Genomic DNA, 21,963 nt, shown 5'->3' with positions numbered 1-21,963 from the left:
AACAAACATATGTAGTCATAGTGAGTCGGTGGCAGACTTCAAAACAGCCCAGGTGGAAAAGGCAGGGGTGTGTAAGTGCGTGTCCCGTTCAGGGAGGGAGGAGCAGATGGATGTGACGGAGGCCCATGCTGGTGGCAGGAGAAAGTCACATTCTGTGTCGTATGTCAGGAATGACTCTCGGTACTTTTGATCTAATAACTCATTTCATCCTCACACACAACCCTTTGATAGGGTGCTACATTATCGCACCATTTAACAGATGAGAAAACCAAGGCCCAGATCTGCCTCAGGTCAGTTATCTCATAGATTAGTAGGTGCTACAGCTGGAATCTTAGTCCACGCTCTTTTTTGACTTTTTATTCTGTGTTGGTATATAGCTGATCAACATGCTGCAGCAGTTTGAGGTGAACAGCAGAGCAACTCAACGATATACCTGTTTCCAAACTCCCCCAAACTCCCCTCCCACCCCGGCGGTCCCATAACATTGACAGAGTTCCATGTTAGCTCTCATTCTTAACCACTGAAATTCACTGCCTCTCTGGTGTTTCGGAGAAGAGGTTAGACCCGGGTTGGGCAGGGTGTTGAAGACAAAGTGAGCAGATGGGAATTTGATAACTAAGAGCCACAGAAGTTTTCTGGCATTGCAGGTCGGGCCAGGATTTGTGGTTATGGAAAGATAATTTTGCCAGCAGTGTGCAGGAAGGAGAAAGACTGAGAATGAGAACATTTTTTCCCTCAGCACCTAATCACGAGATTTCCTCTGCTGGACGCCCTTCTAAGCTCTGGGGATAAGGCAGGCACGGTCCCGGCCCTCGTGGCGCTTTCTCTGCAGTTGAAAACCCAGATGGCAGACATGGGGCAGCACAGAACAGGGGAGGGGGGCAGGCGTCACTTTGGTGCAACCAGAGACGGCCTCTCCTGAGATGGGACCTGAGCACCAGCGTCTGAGCATCCATGAGGAGAGCTCCGGGAGAGCTGACCAGGCAGAGGGGCCGGCAGGGAGGACGGTTGGGGCCGGGCCGGTGTTGGGTCGCCTCCAGAAACCCCCCCGCCCTGTGGTGCATGGCAGGCCCCTCCGCATGTGTGGGTAGATGGACAGAGCACAGCCAGTCTGGACGGCGATGAGCACTCAGGCAGGGCCTCAGGACTGCGACAGCCTCACATGGAAACAGCTGCTCAGCTGGGTGTTCCATTTAGTCGCTAAGTCATGTACAGCTCTTCTGCGAGACCATGGACTGTAGCCCACCAGGCTCCTCTGTCCATGGGATTTCCCAGGCAAGAATACTGGAGTGGGTTCCATTTCCTTCTCCAGGGGATCTTCCTGACCCAGGGATCAAACCCACGTATGCATTGGCAGCTGGATTCTCTACCACTGAGCCACCCAGGAAGCCCATTCTATTTAGTACTTTGCTTTTTTTAATCATTATGTCACTTCATGGAAGGCAGCATTAGTACAGAGTTTATAAGCTGGGGCTCTGCAGTCAGATTCCGAGGTTCACCTCAGCTTTAACCTTAATTTACCTTCTGTCTTGGGGCAGGTTTCTTATCTCCCTGTGACTCAGTTTCTTTCTCTTTAAAGGAGATTTTATACAGATGAAATTAAATCATACATGTAAATTCAATCACATGTGCCTGGCACATCGTAAATGCTCAGTAAGTGTTGTCCTGTGTTATTCTAGATCCATGTTTGCTTGTCTTAATATAGGGCTTCCCTGGTGGCTTGGACGGTAAAGAATCTGCCTGCAGTGTGGGAGACCTGGGTTTGATCCTGGGGTCGGGAAGATCCCCTGGAGTAGGAAATAGCAAACTACTCTACTATTCTTGCCTGGAGAATTCCATGGACAGAAGAGCCTGTCAGGCTACAGTCCTTGGTCACAAGGAGTCAGACACGACTGAGCGACTAACACACACACGACACAGCCACTTGCTGTAGACAGAAAGGCGAGGCTGCAGTCAGACCTGAGTTTGAACACTAGCCTCGTGGAGGTGCTGGAGCCTTTCCGAGCCCATTTTCTCCTTTGTAAAGTGGAAATAACTATTTCATAAAAAGATTTTCCATGAGATAATATGTATAAAAGCCCCAGCATCACAGCTCACTGATGGTTGGCGCTCAGAAAATGACCCCTTTCCTCATTTATCACTGTCACTGTGTGTCGTTGCTGGCTGCAGAGGTCTGCCTCAGGCCGAGACACCCTGATCCCCCAGTGCTTCAGTGGCTGGTGGACACTCAGGCTGCTCTCATCTGCCGTTATCTTACTGATGACATGACTGTGGCTCACGTCTGCCAAATCTGTTTGGTAGGGAAGAGAGCAAAGGGGGACACTAGCTTCCTTGGACACGTCCGCCAAACTGGGATTATGTTGTCTGATATACTAACCACTAAACTGCTTGCGTGTTCACAGAGTTAGCAGAGGACTTAAGTCAGGTAGAGTCACTTGGTCCTTCACAGTCCTTGAGGAACGAAAAACCCCTTCAACTGCTGATGTGTGCAAGAGAGAGAATGGTTTCTTTTGGTGCCAAACTGTCTGAATGCAGGCTCAGCTACTTCTAGGAACAAGACAAAGCAGTGAGGAGGTGCCAGCTGAGTGATTCTTAGAGAAAAAAAATTAGGAATGAGTGCCTGCCCTCTACAGTGTGAGTGGACATCCCCATTTCTGGATCCTGGTGAAAGCCAGTAGAGAGACTTTTCCTCTGGGGCCAGAGCGCCTGCGATTTCTTCCATGACAGTCATACCTCTGTGCCCTCGCCAGCAGTGTGCCTGGGTGACGTGCATGTTGGGAGTGACTCTCGCAGTCATTTGGAAACAGATTTCTGCAGGCTTGGCAAGCCTGAGCGCTTGCTGAAGCCTCGCTCGGAACGCTTCTTTACTCGGTCACTAGCTGGTTTCTGAGCATGCTGCGCTCCTGAATGGGTTTCAATCAGCAACTGTGTCTAACGTCTCTGGGTTTCTTACTGTGTGGCTGGTAGTGTTCTAAGTGCTTTACACGTGTTAACTCATCTAATCCTGGAAACTCACGAACCCGCTGTACTGTTGCTCCATATTGCACTGTGTTTGAAGATCCGGAAGCCCAGAGCAGGAGGGAGCTCGTTCTGGGCCCTGCAGCTTCTAGTCCAGCGTGCGGATGAACGCAGGCGCTCTGGTCCAGGATCCTCGCTCCTCCCCTTCCCTGTCCTGCAGAGCGTGCCCTTCCTGGCTCACACTGGGGACTATGCTAGGCACTATAGGGCCCCTTGGGTCCCCTCCCCATTCCTGGCCATCTTCCTCTGCTTGTGTTTCCTTCTTTGCACCTTCCACCTTCTGAGGTACTGTTTATTTGTTGGGTTTCTTGTCTCTGGTCTTTGTTCCACCGCTAGGATGCAGAAGGCCAACCTATTTTCTTGCGTTGTTTACCCTCCTTCAGTGATTATGGTGGTACCTGACAGATACTAGGTGCTCAGTAAATACTTAGGGAATGGGGGGATGGATGGATGGATGGTTGTGGCACTGGTTCCTTCCTGAATCAGTATTGTAAACCTGATGCTTCCTACACCTCTCTATTTTGTGTTCTCTAAAGTGTGCAAGAGAAAAAGTTACATGTGATTCAAATGTATAGCACCAGTGCATCAATTATTTGTTCTTACCTCATTCTCTTCTGTGTGTGAGTTAGTTTAGTGATGAAATAGTTTCTGCAGCCATGGAGATATTTTTGAGGATGTATTTTGAATGGTGTGTTAGGCTACCTCCTAGAAATACTGCCTTAGTCATCTTTGTTGAAATAATAATTATTTTTTCCACATGCAAAAGAATGAAGTTGGACCCCTAACACACCCTACACAAAATTAACTCAAAATAGATCATGGATGGGTCTTCCCAGGAGTCACTAGTGGTAACGAATCCGCTTGCCAGTGTAGGAGATGCAAGAGACATGGGTTCGATCCTGGGTCAGGAAGGCCCCCTGGAGCAGGAGATGGCACCACACTCCAGTACTCTTGCCTGGAAAATTCCATTCTGCAGAGGAGCCTGACGGGCTATAGCCTCTGGGGCTGCAAAGAGTCAGACGTGACTGAGTGACTGAGGACACACACACAGATAATGGATGTAAGAGCTAAAACCGTAAGACTTTTAGAAGAGTCAGTTTGAGTTATACAGTGTTTTCTTAAATATATACCAAAAGCAACAAAAGAAGTAAATAAATGGGACTATGTAAAAATTGAAACTTCTATGCTGCAAACAAAACTGTCAAGAAAGTGAAAAGACAGCCTATGAAATGAAAAGAAATACTTGCAAATCATTTATCTGATAAGGAACTTGTGTCTGGAATGTTTAAAGAATTCTTAGAACACAGTAAAAAGACAAGTAACCCAATATAGAAATGGGCAAAGGATTTGAATAGACAATTTTTTGAGAGGAAGTATACAAATAGCAAATAAGCACATGAAAAGGTGCTCAGCATCATTTCATCGTTTCTTTGCAACCCTATGGACTCTGCCGTCAGTAGAATTCTCCAGGCCAGAATACTGGAGTGGGTAGCCTTTCTCTTCTCCAGGGGATCATCCCAACCCAGGGATCGAATGAACCCAGGTCTCCTGCACTGCAGGCGGATTCTTTACCAACTGAGCCACAAGGGAAGCCCAGGAATACTAGAGTGGGTAGCCCATCCCTTCTCCAGTGGATCTTCCTGACCCAGGAATCAAACTAGGGTCTCCTGCATTGCAGGCACATTCTTTACCAACTGAGCTACCAGGGAAGCCCACTTTACATACAAATAGCAGATAAACACATGAAAAGGTGCTCAGCAGCATTCGTCATTAGACCCCAGTTCACACCCAAAGCCTATGATCAAAATATAAATGAGAACAGGTGTTGATAAAGCTGTGAAGAAATTGACCTGCATATATTGCTGAAGGAATGTAAATAATATAGCCACTTTGGAAAAAACGGTTTGGCAGTTTCTCAAAATATTAAACTTAAAGCAACTATGTGACCCAGCAATTCTACTCCTGGGTACCTACCCAAGAGAAATGAAAATATATATCCACACAAAAACTCTTATGCAAATGTTCAGGGCAGGGTTATTCGTTAAAAAAAAAAAAGGCCCCAAAGTAAGAGCCTCCCAAGTGCCCATCAATTGAGAGACGGATATATAAAATGTGGTACATCCACCCCGTGGAATATTATTCAGCCATAAACAGGAATAAGTACTGACAGGTGCTCCAATATGATGAACTTTGAAAAAACATCATGCTAATCAAAAGAGACCCTGTATTGTGCAGTTCATATAAAGTGTTCAGAATAAGAAAATCTATATATAGAGAAAGTGAATTAGTCTCTGTGTGGGGCTGAGGGTAGAAGCAGGGAAGGAAAGTGACTGCTGGTGGTAGAGGGTTTCTTTTAGGGAGGCTGAAATGGTCTAAAGTTAGATGGTTGCATAACCCTGTTAATACACTAAAAAAACCCCACAGAATTATGTGCTTTATATAACAATTATATGGTATGTGAATTATATCTCAAAAAAAAAAACAAACCTGTTTAAAATAAATTCTACGTTGCACGTGTCAACTTCCAGTTTGAGCTCCTGTTCCTGACCACTTCCACGTCAGGAGTCCCAGGCAGTAACCTGCTCTGAAATGCTGTTTTCATGTCAGTTGCTGCTTGAGGCAGAGTCTGTGTCTTTTTATGCCCTGAGTCCAACACAGCTCCTGGCACTTAGAAGCCACCCAGATATTTATTGAACCGAGATGACAGGAGTATGACAGTTCGTCTAAGAGGGAAAGTTAGCCTGCCAGTGTCCTAGAAACCCAGGACTTCCTGCACCCTCTGCCCTGCCCCTCCCATATACACATCATGACAGCAGTAATGTCTGCCTCACTGTGGACAGAGCATCCTCTGATACCTTAATCACTGAAACCTAAAGGCAGTCTTATGAGGTTAGTGTGACTGTTGCAGAGAAGGAAGCTGATTGAGAAAGGTTGAGTAACTCACCCCTAGTCACCCAGGGACATGGCTGACCTGAGAGCAGGGCCTTTCCACTCATACCCTTATGTTCCTATAAGGTCCCTGACAGCGGAGGATATGCTGGAATCACAGAGCAGGTCAGCTCCAAATGGACTACAAGCCTCTGAATTTGTCTTACTTCAGGTCAAGGAGAGATTACCCTTTCGTCTAGCCATTGCATTAGACAGGTGTTCTCTGGCTTGGGCAGTTAAGAGTTAAACTCCCATAAAATACAAGTCAGCAGTCAGTTTTCCCTCAATCTCTGTGTTTTGTTGTGAGCGTGTCTGCGGAGGTAAGAAAAATTGATTCTTAGGATCAGATGCTGGTTCATGCTGTGTCCACAATTTTATTCATTTTGTTCTGAGGCAGCGGGTGATAAGCCCATTTGCTTGCTGTTCCCCGTGGCTGAGCCGGTTCTGCTGCACAGCAGTTGGAGAAATCTAATTCAGCAGACATTTATGGATCTGCCTTCATGTGCCAGGCAGCGGATGCGGAGCCGGGGTCACAGGGACGAATACGCTTTGGTCCCTGTTTGCAGAAAGTCCTTAATGTTTCCCAGCTCCTTTCATCGTGGCTGGGAGTTGTTGTTTCGGGAGGATTTGGATCATCTGCCTTTAAATTTTGGTAAAATATACTCCCTCTCTCAGAAAGTTACCGTCTAAAATGTAAGAGCTTTTGTTTGTTAAATGTACAGGAGGTGAGGAGGTGGCATAAATATTTAGAACTCGACAGTGGTGCAGACTGATCCTTCAGTTCTGAGCCAGCTGTGTGAGACTCAGAGTTTGATGACATTTCATCCCTTCAGGGAGAAATAGAAAATATTTATAGGCTCTGCATGAAAGCATGAGGGTATATACACAATTGAAAGTCAACCCAGCTGCCTCTCCATTCACATTTGCTGGGACAGCATGTCTGTGCATCCGTGAACTTACTTCAGAACGCTAGAGGTGGTGAGCCAGCATTACAGAAGTGAGGGAAAGGGGGGAAATTACAGGGGTGAATTACAGAGGGAAGTGAAGTTGGCACCTGAATTGTCGCTGCCCTGATCCTGAGAGGTGGCCGGGCCTTGGGCAGGTGGTTGTTCCTTGTCCTCGTCCGTGAGATTGAGGATAATCAGCACCTTCCTTGTCAGGCTTGGCAGCCTTAAATGAGACAGCAGATGCGGAGCACATGCCTTTAAAGAGCCCGCAGTAAATGTGTCTCTTATTAGAGCAAACATAACCATTTAAAAGTAGTCTTTTGTCTTGTTTTTTTTACTAAGTTGTTTCCTTTTGGTACTTTTGTGTCCTGGCTTCTCAGCTGCACATTATTCTGTGGTCATTTTCCATCTCAGTGTGTGGCTCCTGTAACTCTTAGTGGGTGAGCCCTGGTCCATGGTCGGTGTGGGCGCGCCCTGGTCCACGGTTGGTGTGGGTGCACCCTGGTCCATGGTCGGTGCAGGTGTGCCCCAGTCCCCGGTCAGTGTGGGTGGTCCGTGGTCAGTGTGAGTGCACCCCAATCTGTGGTTGGTGTGGGTGGTCCACCGTCTGTGTGGGTGCGCCCCAATCCGCCGTCTGTGTGGGTGCACCCCGGTTCGTGGTCGGTGTGGGTATGCCCCAATCTAGGGTCGGTGTGGGTGGTCCACGGTCGGTGCGGGTACGCCCTGGCTGGTGGTTGGTGTGGGCGTGCCCCGGTTCGTGGTTGGTGTGGGTGGTCCACTGTCGGTATGGGTACGCCCCGGTCCATGGTTGGTATGGGTGGTCCACGGTCGGTGTGGGTGGTCCGCGATTGGTGTGGGTATGCCCTGGTCTGTGGTCGGTGTGGGTGGTCGGTGGTCAGTGTGGGTGGTCCATGGTCTGTGATTGGTGTGGGTGCACTGTTCCCCTGTTGAGGGGCATTTGGTTGCTGCCAGGATTTCAGTGTTGTAAATTGCATATTAAAAAGCAGAGACATTAGTTTGCCAACAAAGGTCCATCTAGTCAAGGCTATGGTTTTTCCAGTGGTCATGTATGGATGTGAGAGTTGGACTGTGAAGAAAGCTGAGTGCCGAAGAATTGCTGCTTTTGAACTGTGGTGTTGGAAAGACTCTTGAGAGTCCCTTGGACTGCAAGGAGATCCAACCAGCCCATTCTGAAGATCAACCCTGGGTGTTCATTGGAAGGACTGATGCTGAAGCTGAAACTCCAAGACTTTGGCCACCTTATGTGAAGAGCTGCCTCACAGGAGAAGACCCTGATGCTGGGAGGGATTGGGGGCAGGAGGAGAAGTAGACGACAGAAGATGATATGGCTGGATGGCATCACCGACTCGATGGACGTGAGTTTGGGTGGACTCCGGGAGTTGGTGATGGACAGGGAGGCCTGACGTGCTGTGATTCATGGGGTCACAAGGAGTCGGACACGACTGAGACTGAACTGAACTGAAATCGTGCTTCAGTGAAGAGTCTTGTGTGTGGAGGGTGTTCACTGGCTTCCTGGGAGACCTCAGGCCGGTTCTGTCGTCCCCGTGTCCCTGTCCCTTTCTTGCCACGTAGGCAGGCTGCAGTGCCTGCCTCAGGGGACGGCCGTTTGGGCAAACGAGGTAGGATGATGACCCAGCGAGCTTCACCTCCTGGTCTCTGTTTGGGTTTGGGGCTTGGGGCTCACTCTCCGGAGATGAAGCTGCTTCCAGAAGGACTGTAGCAGTGTACGAAGTCAAGAGCATTACGTGAAAGAACCAGTTTCTCTACCCTCTCACTAGCAGTCATCCTCGTGTGTAATTGTGTAAACAAACAGAAAACGCTGTCGTCTGTGTTTGAGCAGCTCATTAGGGCAGTGAGAGGACAGGACTCACTCGAGCTCACTGGCCTAACCAGTCCCCACCTCGTGTCACAGAGGTCAGGTTCCAGAGGCCACCTGTGAATCTTTTCCAAAGCTTGTCGGCCCCACACGCTTTCTACTAAATTGCAGTGCGTGTTGGTCCTTTGAAGCTTAAAAATCCAGTGTATTTTATTCCTCACTGAGGTACATACTTACTGTTGGGTATCTGATAATTTTTCTAGCAATTATGGCCTCCTGTCGGAGCTGCCCTGTGGGCCCAGCAGCATGCCCCTTCGCTCACCAGGACTCCCTGCTCCAGGGGTGCCCTCTGTATGGGCGAGATGGACCCTTCTGTTGGGGCCGGCGCTGGCTTCTGGGCATGCGCATAGGCGGGGCTGGCTTCTGGGCCTGCGCATAGGCGAGGCTGCACTCTGGCCCAGGAGCTGCCTGTGGCTGCTGGCCTCTCAGTGGTTGGGGCTTGTCCTTGGGTGACTGGCGGTAGGGCCTGCGGTGGTTCTGGCCCACTGGATAGCAGACTGGTGCTGACGGGCTGGACGGAGGACGCCAAGATGGCCCTGACCAGCAGCGGAATAATCATGGGCGGAATGACCTCCTCAGGAGGGTGGCCATCAGCACCTCTGTCCCCAGGAGGAGGCCTCGTTGCCTTTTGCTTCTCTAGATCAGCAGTTCACCACTTGCAACTTTTTAAAGTTACATCTGCTTTAAAGTTCATCCTAAATGTAATCTGTGTCCTTGTCAAATATAATAAGGTTATTTATATTCACAGAGTGCCTCAAAAGCCCTCATACAAATGCAGCAGGCAGGGCCAAGCTGAGTGAGCAGCAGCAAGGACGAGATACACACAGCCGCCGTCTCTGGTCACAGGCAGAGTTTTGTTAACAAGATGAAAGTTTATAAATAGAGAAGCTTCTGCGTTGGAAAAACAAGTGCATATTAACTGTCAGGGTGACTTCCTTCTGTACTTCGGTATATTTTAACTGGCTAAAGGGCTTTGTGGTTTGAGAGGCTCTATTTCCCCCCCAAACAAGTGCCTGCATTCCTGGGTGCTGTGTTTGCATCTTGAAGGTGAAAAAGCCAGTGTTTCGAGTGAGAGACCCTGCCGGGCTGACCTGGTGCAGTGTCAGCTGGGGGGCTGCGGTTCACAGGTCACTTGGGGGCCCGCAGTCCACAGGGCAGACTCTGAAGTTGCGTGCAAAACTGGTTTTGTGCTTGTTTTAACCAGGTGACTTTCGGATGGTGGTTGGAGAGGATAAGGCAAAAGTGTTGAATATCGTGAAGCCCAACATGGCCCACTTCCGGGAGCTGTACGGCAGCATTCTGCAGGAGAGCCCCCAGGTGGTGTATAAGGCCCAGCAGGGCAGCCTGGAGGTGAGCGGTTGGTGGGACATGACGGGTCCGTCCTGAGGCAGGAGCCCGTTTAGGGGAAAAGTCGGCTGAGCAGTATGACCAGTGTAGTAACATATTCATAGAACGTATGTTTCGCGTGTAAATGTGTTCTCTGTATGTTTGAAATAAGGCTAAAAGGTCACATAAGAAACGTGACAGACAGGAGGCTGTCTCTGGAGAAGGGGACCGGGGTGACATGAGGCCGGGTGGGGGCCGGTCTTCACCGTGTGTACCTTTTTTGCCATTTGAACTTCTTGCTACGTATATTAATTACTAATCAAAAGCAATTAGAAGGGAACTCTGAAATTACATTCTCTTCGCCTCCAAACCCACCTGCCTCCCAGAGGTAGTCTCATTACAGGTTGGTGTGTTTGCTTCCAGATCTCATTGCATGCACTTCTGTGTGTGTTTGTACATGTATAGACATGTAGGAAGTGGCTTGGTCTTTTTCATTTGGTTTCATTTTACAGAAATGTATTCATATATGTTATTCTGAAGCTTGTTTTTCCCCACTTGTTATATGTATTGTGTCTTGGGACTTTTCTTTTGACATAGCAGACAAAACTTTCCTTCAAGGCATTTTTCAAAAAAATACCAAGTTTTTTGAAAATAAAGAAGAGCCCCTCCTTTGAGAAATGTAACTTGGATTTAAGATTTTTTTAACTATAAGATTGACGGTTTTTTATCTTTAAGATAACACCATTCTACTTTTTTAATGTTCTTTCTTTTCCAAATAATACGAGCAATTAATATCATGTTGAATAACAAATTTATGGTATTTCTAGAACTGAAAGGCAACTTTAAAAACTAGAAATTATTTTGAATGTAACATTGGAGAATACCATGAATGCCCAAAAAACCCACCACTCAGTTTAACAGATTTTGCCATGTTTGCTTTAGATTGAGGTTTTTTTAATTTTTACTTTTCTCAAAGTGATGCCTGCACACTTTAAAAACCAGGTGATACCCCAAGGTTTTGAACAAAAAACAGCAGTTCCGTGTTGCACAGCTTCCTGCTTGTCTGTGCTACTTCCCAGAGCAACTGCTTTCATCTCCTTCCCTGATTCTTCTGGTGTTTACTTCCATATTTACAAGTAATATGATTTGACTGTTATTTCTTGATTTTTTAAAAAGTTTTGCACTTTTTTTGTTATCGTTTTATGGAACGTGAGGATTTTTTACTCTTATGCACTCCATCCACACACACACACTTTCATGCTCTTATCTCTTTCCCTGTCTCTCCCCACCACCACTCACCTATGCTCCATATATAGTTATTCCATGGACTTTCCGGATGGTTCTTCTGGGGAAATGAATCCATCCACCTGCAATGCAGGAGACCCGAGTTTGAGCCCTGGATCAGGAATATCCCCTGCAGGAGGGCATGGCCACCCACTCCAGTACTCTTCCCTGGAGAATCCCATGGACAGAGGAGCCTAGACAGCTATCGTCCATGGAATTGAAAAGAGTTGGACACAACTGAAGTGGCTGATGTGCATGTATACATAATTATTATATAGTTTAGAATTAATAGTCAATATTTACCTTATTAGGACAATTGGCTTTTTTCACTGCTGAGATACACTACTGTGAAATTTAGTTTCCAGTACAACTTTGTTTTTCTTGGAGTTAATCAGTCCATTTTTTCTGACTTTCTTGATTTCTATGTTGTTGTTCAGTTGCTAAGTCATGTCTGACTCTTTGCGACCCCATGAACTGCAGCACTCCAGGTTTCCCTGCCCTTCACTGTTTGAGTTTCCTTGAATTTACTCAGACTCACATGCATTTAGTCAATGATGCCATCCAACCATCTCATCCTCTGCAACCCCCTTCTCCTCCTGCCCTCAGTCTTTCCCAGCATCAGAGTCTATTCCAATGAGCCAGCTCTTCGCATCACATGATGAAAGTATTAAAGCTCTAGCTTCAGCATCAGTCCTTCCAGTGCATATTCAGGACTGATTTCCTTTAGGATGGACTAGTTTAATCTCCTTGCAGTCCAGGGGACTCTCAAGAGTCTTTGCCAGCACCACAGATCAAAAGCATCAGTTCTTCAGTGCTCAGCCTTCTTTATGGTCACACTCTCGCATCTCTACATGACTACTGAAAAAGCCATAGCTTTGACTAGACAGACCTTTGTCAGCAAAGTGATGTCTCTGCTTTTTAATATGCTGTCTAGTTTGTCATAGCTTTTCTTCCAAGGAGCAAGCATCTTTCAGTTTCATGGCTGCAGTCACCATCTGCAGTGATTTTGGAGCCCAAGAAAATAAAGTCTGTCACTGTTTCCATTTTTTCCCTATTTACCAGAAAGTGATGGGATGGGATGCCGTGATCTTAGTGTTTTGAATGTTGAATTTTAACCCAGCTTTTTCACTCTCCTCTTTCACTTTCATCAAGAGGCTCTTTAGTTCCTCTTTTCTGCCATAAGGGTGGTGTCATCTGCATATCTGAGGTTATTGATATTTCTCACAGAAGTCTTGATTCCAGCTTGTACTTCATCCAGCCCAGCATTTCTCATGATATACTCTGCATATAAGTTAAATAAGCAGGGTGACAATATACAGCCTTGACATACTCCTTTCCCAGTTTTGAACCAATCCATTGGTTCATGTCTGGTTCTAACTGTTGCTTCTTGACTTGCATACAGATTTCTCAAGAGGCAGGTAAGGTGGTCTGGTATTTCCATCTGTTTAAGAATTTTCCATAGTTTGTTGTGATCCATACAGTCAAAGGCTTTGGTGTCATCAATGGAGCAGAAGTAGATGTTTTTCTGGAATTCTCTTGCTTTTTCTATGCTCCAACAGATGTTGACAATTTGATATCTGGCTCCTCTTCTTTTTCTAAATGCAGCTTGAACACCTGGGAGTTCTTGGTTCAGGTACTGTTGAAGCCTCACTTGGAGAATTTTGAGCATTACTTTGCTAGTGTGTGAAATGAGTACAATTGTGTGATAGTTTGAGCATTCTTTGGTGTTGCCTTTCTTTGGGATTGGAATGAAAACTGACCTTTTCCAGTCCTGTGGCCACTTCTGAGTTTTCCAAATTTGCTGGCATATTGAGTGCAGTACTTTACCAGCATCACCTTTTAGGATTTGAAATAGCTCAGCTGAAATTTCATCACCTACACTAGCTTTGTTTGTTATAATGCGTCCTAAGGCCCACTTGACTTCACATCCAGGATGTCTGGCTCTAGGTGAGTGACCACACCATGGTCTGGGTTATCTGGGTCATTAAAAACCTTTCTTGTACAGTTTTTCCATGCATTCCTGCCACCTCTTCTTAATCTCTCTGCTTCTTCTAGTTCCTTACCATTTCTGTCCTTTATTGTGCCCATCTTCGCATGAAATGTCCCCTTGGTCTCTCTGATTTTCTCTAGGAGCTCTCTAGTCTTTCCCACTCTGTTTTCCTATTTCTCTGCCCTGATCCCTGAGGCAGGCTTTCTTACCTCTCCTTGCTGTTCCTCGGAAGCCTGCATTCAGATGGGTGTATCTTTCCCTTTGTCTTTTGCCTTTTGCTTCTTTTCTTTCCTCAGCTATTTGTGAGCCCTCCTCAGAGAACCATTTTGCTTTGTTGCATTTATTTTTCTTGGGGATGGTCTTGGTCACCACCTCCTGTACAGTGTTACTGACCTCTGTGCATAGTTCTTCAGGCACTCTGTCTACCAGATCTAGTCCCTTAAATCTATTTCTCACTTCCACTGTATAATCATAAAAGGATTTGATTTAGGTCATACCTGAATGGCCTAGTGGTTTTCCCTACTTTCTTCAATTTAAGTCTGAATTTTGCAATAAGGAGCTGATGATCTGAGCTATAGTCAGCTCCAGATCTTGTGTTTGCTGACTGTATAGAGCTTCTTCATCTTTGGCTACAAAGAATATAATCCACATGACTTCAGTATTGACGGTCTGGTGATGTCCATGTGTAGAGTCGTCTCTTGTTTTGTTGGAAGATGGTGTTTGCTATGACCAGTGCGTTCTTTGGCAAAACTCTGTTAGCCTTTGCCCTGCTTCATTTTGTGCTCCAAGGCCAAACTTGCCTGTTACTCCAGCTATCTCCTGCCTTTCTACTTTTACATTCCAGTCCCCTATGATGGAAAGGACATCTTCTTTTGATGTTGGTTCTAGAAGGTCTTGTATTTTGTACATACGTGTAACTAATTCACCCTGAAACTCTCCTACAAATCTATGAAACATCTTACATTGTAGACAAACATATCAGGTGTTTTCTCTGTTTCATGCTTTTCCTGGGGACATTCTTCCTGGAGTCCTGTGTCCCCAGTTCCTTTCATGACTGGCTGCTTTCTAGACACGCTGCACAGCTCTTCTCCGAAGCTTTGTTTCCTCATCACCTAAGAATTTCTTCCCCTCTCCTTTTGCTAATTTTTGGTTTTCTTGAATTTTTCCTCTTTCACAGTTTATATTTTTAAGTACTAAAATGTATACTTGTGAAAGAGGTAAAATTTTTGAGATCCTGTACATCTGGAAATTCTACTCTTAAACTGATGGATGGGTTTAGGTTAGACATCAGATTCTAGGCTGGAAGTAATTTTCCCTCAGAAGTTTTTTAAGCCATGGCTTTATTTCTTCTAGTTTCTTCTGTTGCACTAAAAAGTCCAACAGGGACTTCCCTAGTGGTCCCCTGGTTAAAAATCCACCTTGCAATGCAGAGATTTGACCCTACCTGGATTTGACCCCTGGTTGGGGAACTAGGGTCCCACATGCTCAGGGGCACAGCCAACATATTAAAACAGAAAGGTCCAGCAGTATTCCGATTCCCTGTTCTTTGGATGTGATCTTTTTATCTCTCTGATACTACTTAGTATTTTTTCCTTTTTTTCCAGTATTCTCAAATTTCATGATGATTTGCTTTTGCCTTGTGTATGCTTTTTCGTCATTGTTGCTATTTGTGTTTCGTTCGGCCACACCACGAGTCTTGCGGGATCTTGGTTCCCTGACCAGGGATGGAACCTGTGCCCCTGCAGTGGAAGTGTGCTTGCCACTGAGCCTTCAGGAAATTCCCCTGGTTTTTACACGTTATTCTGTCACTTTGTGACTCTGTTCTGGAAATGCACGATGTTCAGTTCTAGGAAATCATTTTTTCATTTCTGTAACGAAATTCTCTTCTACCATTCCTTCAGATCCATTGTCTTCATTTTTTTTCTAGAATTCCTATCAGTTGTTGGACCTCCTTGTCTGGTTATTTTTTTTTTCCCCTCATTCCTGTTTCTTTAGTTTTTTTGTTCTGCTTTCCTGAATAATTGTTTGAATTGATATTCCAACAGATCTGTTGAATTTTTATTTTCCTCTGAATGTTCTTTTTTCATATATATATATATATATAGATAGATAGATAGATAGATAGATAGAGCATTCCGTTCTCATTGCATGTCTGCATTATCTTTCCTCGAAACCTGAAGAGGCCTGTCGGCGCAATTCTTTCTTAGTGATGAGAGATAGAGATTTCCTCAGTTGATCTTTACTTTGGAGAGGATGTCCCAGCATGCTCCAGATCTCTTAACCCCTGAAGATTTCCCTGCTGCGTTGGGCTCCTGAGACTTCATGGAGTTTGTCTTTTACCCTTCGGAGTGCATACAGCTGCCAAGGCCGCCGATGTCCTTGCCCCTTACTACTCACCAGGTGGCAGTAGCAACATGTCATTGATGTAGTGGACCAGCATGAGATTACACAAGATAATTGGCTCGCTCCATTGTGAGGGTCGGCAAGTTTGGAATTTGCAGGTCCAGCTGGAGACCCAGGGAGGAGTCTGCTGTTCTCTTGAGTCCAAGGGCAGTCTGGAGGCAGACCTTCTGCCTCGGGGAACTTTAGTCTTTCTTCTCAAGGTCTTCAACTGACAGGATGAGGTCTGTCCACATTAAAAGGGGTCTTCTGCTATTCAGTGTCTGCTGGCTTCAATGTGAATTACATCTAAAAAGACGCCTTTACAGTAACATCTGGACTAAAGTTTGACCAGGCACCTGGGCCCTGTAGCCCAGCCAAGTTGACATATACAGTGAAACATCACACCCTGTATCCTTTAGGTCTCCATGTGACCTCAGTCTTTGCCATTTCTCCTGGGGTGTGGTTTTCTTTTCTCATTGCTCTTTTGACGAGAGGGTGAGAATGGCAGCTTCAGAGACTTCCGCTTGGCCTTCTCCGTCGGGACAGCGCCAGTGTACCATCTGAACAGTATGCTTTCTAGGACTACTCTTGGTACCAATTGTGTAGGATCAGGATTGGGGAGTTTTGAAATGAAGACATCGTCTGATTGATCGTGTGCTGGCACTGTGGAACTTGATGGCCCTTCTGAGCTGTCCCCGCTTGGAGGAAGGAGGCCAAGCCTTCAAAGCCCTGCATTTTCCAGTCTTTGGAAACAGGCAGCTCCCTTGGCTGTACCCAGTTCTAGGAGGCACTCCGAGAGAGGGAGTCAGCCAGCTTTCCCAGCAGGTAGCAGAATGAGTGCCTTGGCCCTGAAGCAGGATCTGGTTGGTACAACACAGCAGCCACTGTCATATGCCTGTATCTGTTTTTAAAAACATCAGGCTATGTTGAGATATAATTTACATAGCATAAAATTTGGTGGTTTTTAGTCTCTTCACAGAGGTGTGCAACCATCACCTCTATCTGATTTTAGAATATTTTTATCACTCTGAAAAGAAACTCCATTGCCATTAGCAGTCCCTAGCTTCCCCTCCCCCAGGCAGCCACTAAGCTACTCTCTGCTCCATGGATTTGCCTGTTCCAGACACTTCTGTAGATGGAGTCATATAACAGGTGGGCTTTTCCATATCTGCTGTTAAAATGCAATGTGACTCATAATTTAACTGCTTTCACATTCGTATTTTAATGAGAACTAAAGAGTAAGGATGATTAGAATTTTGCAGCTTCTTTGAACATGTCACCTAATATTTTGTCTTTAAACACATACTTTGAAGCAAAAACTCCAGTGCATTTGTTTGCTCCAGAGAAAGCAGTGACAAATGCTGTTTTCTCATTCCTCATATTACTCAAGTCATTTTGGCATCTCTGAAATTCCTGGAAGTTTCATAGGTAAAGACTTAGAGAAATATAAGAGCCTATTAACTAATCTCAATACTCGGCCCCAAAACATGAGTCTATAAACGTCATTTCTAGCATATTTTATAAAATATTCACATTTTGGGGTCATTTATCTAGCGAAAGATAAGTAGAGATTGAATCCTGTGAATTTAGGAACATCTCAATGATTAGTATGAAACATTTAGGTTAAAGAAACCCTTCACCTTAGCGGAGCCTCTTATTAATAGCTCATTTTATTTTTTTCTGCAAAGACTTTATAGATAAAACTAGAAAATCCAGACATTAGGCATGTACTCATTAAATATTTGTTTAATGAAAAAAAAATGGTAGAGTGCGTGAATTCTGATCATCAAGAAGGGTGGTCATACCTGAAAAATCTGAATCTAAAACTGAATACATTCTTTTGTCTAATTTCGTTTCTTACTGTTCCCTTTAAGTTAAAACCTAACACTTGTTAGAAGAACACAGGACATTGTTACTGGGAGAATAATGTGATGAGCTGTTGAGGGCACTGACACTGCTGCTCACCTTGGCAGGCAGTCGATGTTTATGCGATTTTGGAAAAATTTAGTTCCATGAAGTAAAGTATATTAGACTAAGAGTTAGGGAGGCTGGGTGTGGACCCAGCTCTGTGGCTAAATTTTGATCCAAAGATATCCAAGTAAAGTCTAATGCATAGTTTTACATATGTTTTATTTCTGTGTTTATCTTTAAACTTGATATATTTTAGAATACATTAGGAACAAAAACCATTGGTGTAACTTACTGTTGTTTAAGAAATAATGACAGCTAAGATTTATTGGTACAGTTATTCATCCCCTTATTCAGCCACTGCTTTTTCAGTACCTACTATGTGCCAGGGGATTAAAGGTGAATAAAGGTTGGTCTCTGTCATCAGTTTATTCCTACAGCTGAGACAGGAGACACAAGTTTAGATCCCACTCTCTGATTGGCTGTGTGATCCTGGCCATGTTACTATGTGTCCCTGTGTTTAAAATGAGTGCTTGATTTGCTGGGGTGTCAGTTTTACCTGAATCTTCACTTAACTACTGGATTTAGGACAAATAGAAAAAAAAATTTTAACTGAGAGTCACAAATTGATTCTTGAAAGAAATTTGTGTTCTTAGGTACAAACAGAGAAGTATTGGCTTGTTTGAAGGAGCTGAGACTCCTTAACATTTAGGCATTCAGTTTCAGAAAGGAGAAAGTCTCCTTAGCACACTGCCTAGTCCAGAAGGTGAGTTCATATTCACTTTGTATGGTTTTAAGAAGAAGCTTTGTGTCTTTGAATAGTTACAGCAATCAAAGCACTTCCATAGACATCAACAACTTTTTTTTTTCCCTTAGATCGATAAAAGCCCAGAAGGACAATTCACTCAGCTAATGACATTGCCCAAAACCTTACAACAGCAAATAAATCATATTATGGACCCTCCTGGAAAAAACAGAGATGTGGAAGAGACTTTATTACAAGTTGCTCATGACCCCGACTGTGGCGACGTGGTGCGTCTAGGTATGTGCGTGAATCTGACAGGGAGGAGGTGCTGGCTGGGGGTAGCAGGAGGAGGGAGGCAAACTTTGTGGCTGAGACGGCTTCTTTCTTCTTTCTAGCCTAGAGATGGAGAGAGAAAGTGCCTCTAGGAAGAAGAAAGCGCTGACAGTCTGGGGTTTTTCCCAGCCTAAATTCTCATTCGTTTGAAGTAGGGTGCTGAAATTCCTTCTATTTTCAGATCCCTCGTCAAAATCACTGTCAGAGAGGAAAACAATGATTCTTTCAGTCCAAAAGCATAACTTTTAGGAGTTATTACAAAGACATGGCTTTGTTCTCCGTGGTGGTCTGAGGAAGGAGGAGACTGGTGATGTTTTTAATGCTCTTGTAACATCAAGAGCACCACTCTCCTGGGCCCGTGCCCCCTCGGTGTGTCTCATGTGTATGCACTAGGTCCAGCACCCGAAATGTTTCACACATTATCCCCAGTATGTACCAAAATCCTCCCTAGGGTGAACCCCAGATCTGAGCCTGAGCTTCAGAGGTTACAGGTATTTACGGGTTCAGACAGTAAGGAGATCGTTATGAATCGGCTCACCCTTCTCTGCTGAGCTTCCCCAGGGAGCAGCCGGGCCTTGGCAGGATGCAGGTCACCACAGTGGTGCTGCGAGGCGAGGCTGCCCGGTGGGCAGAGCAGCATGTGTGCTTAGGGCGCCGGGCGCCTCTCCTGAAGATACGCGTGGAGGCCCGTCTCCAGTTGTTTTCTTTTTAGCGTGGCGCTGGCCACGGAGTGAGCTCTGCTGCCGTTCTGAGGGCCTGAAGGGCCCCTCGCCGTCCTCACCGAGGAGTGCTGTGCGTGGTTGCAGATGAGCGCCTCCTGCGCAGAAACGTGTAGTGTTTGGTGTTTGTTTTCTCCCCCCCCAATCTTCTCACATCTTGGAATTGAGAGCCAGCAGGCTTAAGCAGGTTTAAAGTGAAAAAATGACCTTCGAGAGTCACCTAACCCCCTCCTCCCTGCGGGTCGTAAGATGAGGTGGTCCAGACCCAGAGGGGTCGCTCATTTGCTTGGGTTCACACAAGCTGGTCGGCGACACAGCTGGCAGCTCGGGTCTCCTGGCCGTCCGTCCTGATAACCCTTTTCCTTAGTCGCTCTGACACCAGGACAGAGATGGAGTTGCTGGTGTTATTGGATAGCTGGAATGGATATTTAGTTTCAAGTTTTTAAAGTGTTACGACGACTAACATCTGGCCTTTTTGGCATTGTTGCTGGTTTTTCCTCACAGGGCTCGCAGCAATTGTAAGGCCTTCCAGTATGAGACAGAGCACCAAAGGCGTTCTCACTGCCGGTAAGAATGTTTAAAAACCCACACTTAACATACCTGCTGGACTGAGCAGCCTCAGCACTCCAGGTTACAATGTAAAGCTTTATCTGTATCCTTCAAGTACTTGTCAGAGGCTGGATTTTGCTGGTCATAACCTAGGATACAGACTGGCAGATGGTGCTGTAATCTGGGGCCCTGAGGTACTGCTGGAAGGCTTGGCTGCCCAGGTACTCCGTATGGGCAGGGTTTCCCTGGAGGTGTTATATCTTTGAAAGTTACTCATGATGATGTTGCCGAAACAGCAGTACCTTGCCCTGCCACCCCCACCCCCAACCCCCGCTGTTCCTCTCCAAAGACAACCCCTGCTGACTCTCCTGCTGGTTTATTTATGTTTTCACTGCTGGTTCCCTGGATAATGGGCTGGTATTACTGCTTCTCCATTTTAATTTTAGGCAGCATCTATGAATTCAGCTACCCCACCACACACACACACACACACACAGACACATATACACGTCCGTACATCAGTACGTCTGTCCATCCCTCCATCGCGCTCTCTGTGCTCAATGGTTGTGTCGTAGCTTTGACGACGTCTTCTTGTTCCCGTTGTCTGGCTGTGTTACTGTGATTCATCGCTGAGCTGCCTGATACACTTTTCCTTCCTGACACAACTTTCTTTTCCCATGGAGTTGTCATCACCTGTCTCGTGGGAGAGACCCTTGTGTCTCACGTCTCTGATTCTCGTGGTGCACAGCCTCACTTTGGTGAAGCACACCGTCCAGGCACTTTCTGGGAAGGGATGCTGGGGAGGCAGCTTTGGAGCTCGTGTGTGGCCAGGTCTGTCTTCAGTCACCTTCCCACCTGACTGACTGAGACTTAGGCTGGCAGTGATTAGAAGTAATTGTCCTTTAGAATTTTGGTATCGTTGCTCCGGTTATCTTCTCACTTGTCCGATTGCTGTTGAGGTCCAAAGCCATTCTGATTCTTAATCCTTTGTGTATGCTCTTTCTGGAAGCCTTTTAGGTCTTCTTTTCCCCCCAGGGCTCTGAGGTTTCTCAGTGGTATATTTTGATGTGAGTCTGTTTTATCTGTTATACTGGATACTCCTTGCCCGGTCTGGAAACTCAGAGTATAAGGATATAGGAAAAATTATTGTATTCTTTCTTCCCATCTGTTTTCTCTCTTCTCTTGCTGGAATTCCTTTTACTCAAATATTGGTCCTCTGAGACAAGTCCTTTGGGTTTTTTCTTTTTTTTTTGATCTCTTTGTTCTTTTGCTTTGCTTTCTCAACTATAGTTTCCAGCTTTTCTATTGTTGTTTTATTTTTGCTGTTTTAATTTCTAGTATCTCTACTTTTTTTCTATTCTCAGAATATTCCTTTTTTTTGAAATTTAAAACACCCTGTTCTTGCTTTATGGGCCTAAGCATTTGAACGTATCTTTGGATATTGTCAGATTGCCAAAGTGGGTTACCAGTTAACCTTGACACTGTGGTAAATGAAAGTTCTTTTCTTCCCCATCCTTTCTGACACTCTGTGTTGCAGACACTACACTTTTTTCACTCAGTCTCTCTATCAGCCATCCACCTAGCATCCCTCAGGTGCTCACCACGCAGGACAGTACAAGGTGAGTGCGACACCATCCTGCCTTCAGGGGCTTCACCCTCTAGAAGAGGAGACGGCACAGACATAGGGGCTCGCAGCGCAGGGGACAAATGCACAGAGGGAACCTGCAGAAGGGCGTGATCGTCCAGCCTGATTCTCATCCCTGGGTGGAGATTGCCAGGTGACTGCATGATCACACCTCCTCATGCCTCACCCCAGCAGCCTGGGGACACAGCCAGGCTTCATCCTCCTGAATCTTCGGGAAGGTTCAGCCCATCAGCAGAGGTTTAGTATCTCAGGTGCCAGATCCACTCAGCTGAAGACTTTTCCTGCCACACAG

The 21,963-nt window shown here is 45.8% G+C and overlaps 1 protein-coding gene across 2 annotated transcripts in view; it reads left to right on the top strand.

Annotated features, from left to right (window-relative positions):
• LOC101106751 (phosphatidate cytidylyltransferase, mitochondrial) overlaps nt 1-21,963 on the top strand; it is a 47,390-nt gene that overhangs the window by 18,742 nt on the left and 6,685 nt on the right. For both annotated transcript variants that reach the window (XM_027957775.2, XM_042236392.2), the window contains exons 5-7: nt 9,995-10,140; nt 18,557-18,722; nt 19,982-20,044. In XM_027957775.2, coding sequence (XP_027813576.1) covers nt 9,995-10,140; nt 18,557-18,722; nt 19,982-20,044 — 375 coding nt within the window. The remainder of the gene's footprint in view (nt 1-9,994; nt 10,141-18,556; nt 18,723-19,981; nt 20,045-21,963) is intronic.

The sequence above is a fragment of the Ovis aries genome, chromosome 19, assembly GCF_016772045.2.
Source record: "Ovis aries strain OAR_USU_Benz2616 breed Rambouillet chromosome 19, ARS-UI_Ramb_v3.0, whole genome shotgun sequence".
In the NCBI taxonomy this organism is placed as follows: domain Eukaryota; kingdom Metazoa; phylum Chordata; class Mammalia; order Artiodactyla; family Bovidae; genus Ovis; species Ovis aries.
This window is presented reverse-complemented; position numbering and strand designations above follow the sequence as displayed.